General features: G+C 39.3%; 1 protein-coding gene across 1 annotated transcript; it reads right to left on the reverse strand.

Annotated features, from left to right (window-relative positions):
• Positions 1–937: 937 nt before the first annotated feature.
• Positions 938–4,153, reverse strand: ptmab (prothymosin alpha b). The gene is made up of 5 exons (XM_039672398.2): positions 3,994–4,153; positions 2,029–2,091; positions 1,864–1,945; positions 1,684–1,772; positions 938–1,588 (listed from the first exon to the last, which is right to left on the reverse strand). Exons 1-5 carry the CDS (start codon positions 4,036–4,038, stop codon positions 1,544–1,546), a joined length of 324 nt encoding a protein of 107 aa, XP_039528332.1. The 5' UTR covers positions 4,039–4,153; the 3' UTR covers positions 938–1,543.
• Positions 4,154–4,496: the final 343 nt, after the last annotated feature.

Here is a 4,496-nt window from a genome sequence, read left to right on the forward strand (position 1 = left end):
TCAGAAGACAAATGAAGATATTTTTGATGAAATGTGAGAGATTTGTGTCCCTCTGTTGACGGCAACTACCAATTTGATGATGACCTCATAAAGTAATCTTAAAAATAATTCATATGAATTTAGCCTTTTAATCCCATTTCTCTGAAGAGACTTGAATGCTTTATGATGAACAATTTAATTTAAGCTTTTATTGACACTGAAACATTAACAGAAGCTCAGACAAACCTCATTGGTTCTTGTTGAAACTCAAAAGTGGTGCGTAACACAAGAATGAACCTCATTGGTCCTTGTAGATCAAGCTGATAATAAAGGGAGCTCTCAGATTTCATCAATGAGATCACATGTGTTCTGAAAATGAACAGAAATCTCACAGGTTTGGAACAACATGAGGGTTAGTAATTAATGACAGGATGTTCATTTTCGGGGTGAACTATCCCTTTAAAAGCCTACTTCCAGCAGGATCCCTTCTATTGGAATAAATGTGTAAACTCAATCTCTATGACAGCGCACCTGCACGTTAAGGTCAGGTTAGGTTGTTAGAGCTGTTGATGGAGCGGTATGGCTTTTAGGAAAATAATTTTATTTGTTTGAGAACTAGAAATCCAATGACACTTGACTTTTTTAGTTTTTGCAGAGAGCAGCAAACCTTTTATCCAATCATGCCAGTTTGGACATCTGATGTACTTTTGTATAATAACTTAATATATCACTTTATATATTTCTATCACATATTTCTTTATACATTATATAGAAAGTAGTTTTGGAAAAATATAATACTCTTAAATGGGTCAAGTATCTCATGAACTGAATTAATAGGTGAAGTGTATCAAATGTTCATTAATGTTTCCTTAATTTTTCAAGCTGCACCAAGGTCTCTTGACACAATGAATGGTCGTGTCAAGTGGCAAATGTGATTGTGAAACAAAATAAATTGGTATAAGTCACAAAATAAAAGTTAAGTTTATTGTTGAACAACAAACTCCACACATACAACAAACAGGCCAAGGTAAAACAAATAATGCAGACAAAACAAAGTCAAAAGAAACCAAAACTCCTTTTTTCTTTGGCCTAGCCCTCCCATACAAAAACTAGTTTATGGAACAACTAGTTATGGTACAACTAAAGTTCATACATAAAATTTACTGGAATGCTCTGAGTTCAATGGCTGTTGATTTTATACATGTTGTCTTTATGTTGAAATATTGAGACATGGTCAAACAAGTAAAATTTCATAAAGAAGCACCGTTTTGGTCACAGGAGATCACGATAAAGTGGCTGACCTCTTCACAATATGTACAAAAATATAAAATGTAAATAAAAATACAAACAAATCCTTGTCTTGCTTATTTCATTGCGAATGCTGGAAATCTGCGTTGTGGTCGGTCCGCTAGAAAATTTTGAATTGGGGGTCAGTTGGTTGACAGACATGGGTGACGAACTTGAAAATGACCATGTTTTATGTATTTGAGTCCTTTATGCCACTGGCTCCAACGGTTGGGTTAAAGCAGAGGCGTCTACATCTGCTCAGCAATATGAAAATCCTTTAATCATCATCATCTTTCTTCTGCTTCTTGGGGTCGACATCATCCTGAAAGAAAAGGGGGATTCGAAAATTAATTACACGAATTGTGACAAAAAGTGAAAACCACAGTATTCTTTTGGCATAGAGATTCATGATTGTACCTCATCATCTTCATCGTCATCCTCAGCAGCCCGTTTCGTTCCTCCACCTAGCTCGTCGTCATCTTCATCCTCGTCCTCATCCTCATCACCTGCAGAAAATGATCATTAGCCACAATTAAAACATCTTCGAGTAAGTTTGCGTCATGGGCAGTAAAGAGTGAACATTAATGTTGCACCAACCCTCTCCTTCCTCTTCGTCTTCTTCATCTACCTCATCGTCTTCCTCATCATCGATTTCAGGCTCTCCATTCTCCTCATTCTCCTGTTTACACATTTAAAAGAAAAAAATTCAGTGCATGTTCTCTATTGAATAGGCAACTAAAGTAGATGAACACATTTAATTACCTTTCCATTAGTGGCATCTTTTCCATTTTCCTTCTCCTCAAGGAGCTTCTTCTCTTTCAAGTCCTACATAACAAAAAATATATATGTTATGCATTTCTCTTGACTAATATTTTAAAACATTAAACTTGTCAGATTGGAGACATCTGTGCCCAATAGGCAGAGTCTATGCAGATTACGACTGACGTGAGCAAAACGCCCCCTATGCGCACAAATTTAAATTGCATCTCTAATGACGCCCCTCTGACATTGACGCCTGATTGGCTGCCGCAGAGACGTGTGCTGTCCATCATCCGACTCGTGCTCCCGCCTCCTATCGAGAGAGCTCGTTTGTAATCTGACACTTTAGTGAGGCTCAGCGGCTGTGGTTATTGTAAAATGTAAATGCATTAAGCAACCATATTTCAGCGTGTACGCGCTTGCTTGCATTGCAGTTCCAGAAAACAAAAGCTTAAAACGCCAAACAAGCGGGATAATTCAGAACCACGGAATTGTGGCTCCGCGAGCTGATGCCGAACTCTAATGAAAGACAAAGAAGCGCACGCATGGCTCTCACAGTCAGTCTTATCCATCCCGAACACGACAGAGTTCGACACGCACGCAAACACCACCACCATCACGTTAACCTGGATTTAGTTCGCGCAGTCGCAGAATTGACAAGAAACGATCGGCAAAAAAAAACACAACCCGTCATAAATGTCAGAATATCGTGCGGTCCTTGAATTTGCTTTGTCGGGTCTCGTTTTCAATTAAAGCCCTGTCAAATACAGTTAAATGAGCCTTACCCATGCAAATATTTGCATTAATTCGTTTATATAATCTTTAGCCCTTAAGCCGTTTATAAACCACATCAACTTGGACCGCCCCCTTAAATTCACCGACGTCTCTGGCTTCAAACTAGTAAACCAACAAGCACACGTTGCCGTCGCACAACATGGAAAAATAGAAACTCGTTGGAAATTCATTAAACAGCGTACTCGATCTCTGGGCTTGCATATATCAGCTGCCTCTGGGAGTGTAAAGGGCTTTCGAGACAACGGCACCACAATTTGCAACCCAATCAAACAGTTCGGGTAACATTACAATTTATTCACTTGTTTTTTATACATGGACTTCAAAAATGTGTTATTTGTCTTTGAAAACCGATGCACTGCAGCGTTAATCCGAGTTCCGCGTAGCCTATCGGCTGCATCACAATCAATCGCTATCGGACATGATAAACACGAACAGCGGTAATTCGAAATAACTTGCTTTAATCCTGTAAAATTTGCAACCATTTCTATTTCTCTTCATCATATGTGAGATTTCCTGTCGGTTTAGGCTTCAAGCCGCCTAGACGAACCGGCAAACTTTCAGCCCAGAAGCTATCGACCGATTAAATCGCTCTCAAACCAGCCGTACTGCCACAAACTCACCGGCAATGAATGAACGGATTTAGGAATAAATGAGTGCTCAAAACATTGTTGTACGGAAATACATAAATCCATAAAACCATAGGACAAGCTAAACAAGCAAATTGTGTAACATATTAGGCTGTTTATGCATGATTAAAGATCTGGGAAACGAAGTAGAAAGAATAAAATGTTTATGGATTTATCCCGTTTATACAGTTGACGTCTCCAGCGCGCATCAACGCCGTTCAAAGGGGAACCGACACGCTTGTATAAACAAAGAACCCGCGCGCGCAGACTGTTACATTCCGGACAATGAGAAATTGCGTTTGAATGTGCTCTCATTCCGCACGCGCTATTGAACTCGTTACAATGTATCCCATTTAAAGTTCTCATCACAATGAATGTATCAATTTAAAACCACTTACAGAGTTCGAGTACGTTTGCTTTACTTAATCAACGGTTCTTTCCGGCTACAGCCCAAAATAGCCTACGCGTTAAATCTGAACTAGGAGACAAATTAAAGAATTTTTCTTTTTTTAATGAAAATTGTTTTTCCACAGGCATCAATTCTTACCTTTGCGGAGATTTCTTTCGCGGAGTCAACCTTCGTATCGGCCATAATTAATATTGTGTATCAATAAAATTCTCAACGCAGGAAAATGCGAGAATAATCCTCCTCTATCCTCCAATAATCACTATTGTAATGAAGCTTTCTTATGCCGACGGCATGTGATGAAGGAGGCTTTAATATAGATTTGTGGGCGGGGCACGAGAGGCGGTCGGCTGTATTTGATTGGTTAGTGGACTCAGAGGGGGTGTGTTTTCAAGGCAATAGAGTGGAACAATGGAAAGTATTTCCAAACGTAAAAGGACACACCCCCAGCCGGTATTTCAACAGTAAAGACACACCTCCTACCTCCGCTTTTCTCGCTACAGACAGAGCTGTGCAACGCAATTCCACATTTCCTCAACAAATCCGTTGATACGACATACTAACTACTCTCACATATAAAGTCGTGCCTCTCTTTTAAAGTTCATGAAATTTAATAGTTAACAAAATGGCGTCTGTACTTTAGC

The sequence above is a fragment of the Pimephales promelas genome, chromosome 5, assembly GCF_988280905.1.
Source record: "Pimephales promelas chromosome 5, fPimPro1.hap1.1, whole genome shotgun sequence".
Lineage (NCBI taxonomy): Eukaryota > Metazoa > Chordata > Actinopteri > Cypriniformes > Leuciscidae > Pimephales > Pimephales promelas.

Excerpts from the sequence above, each read along its gene's own strand:
- ptmab (XM_039672398.2), bottom strand. The coding sequence starts at position 4,038 with ATGGCCGATACGAAGGTTGACTCCGCGAAAGAAATCTCCGCAAAG. Across the intron at positions 1,946-2,028 it reads AAGATGCCACTAATGGAAAG|GAGAATGAGGAGAATGGAGA; the intron begins GTAATTAAATGT and ends ATGTGTAAACAG. Across the intron at positions 1,589-1,683 it reads ATGACGATGAAGATGATGAG|GATGATGTCGACCCCAAGAA; the intron begins GTACAATCATGA and ends CTTTTCTTTCAG.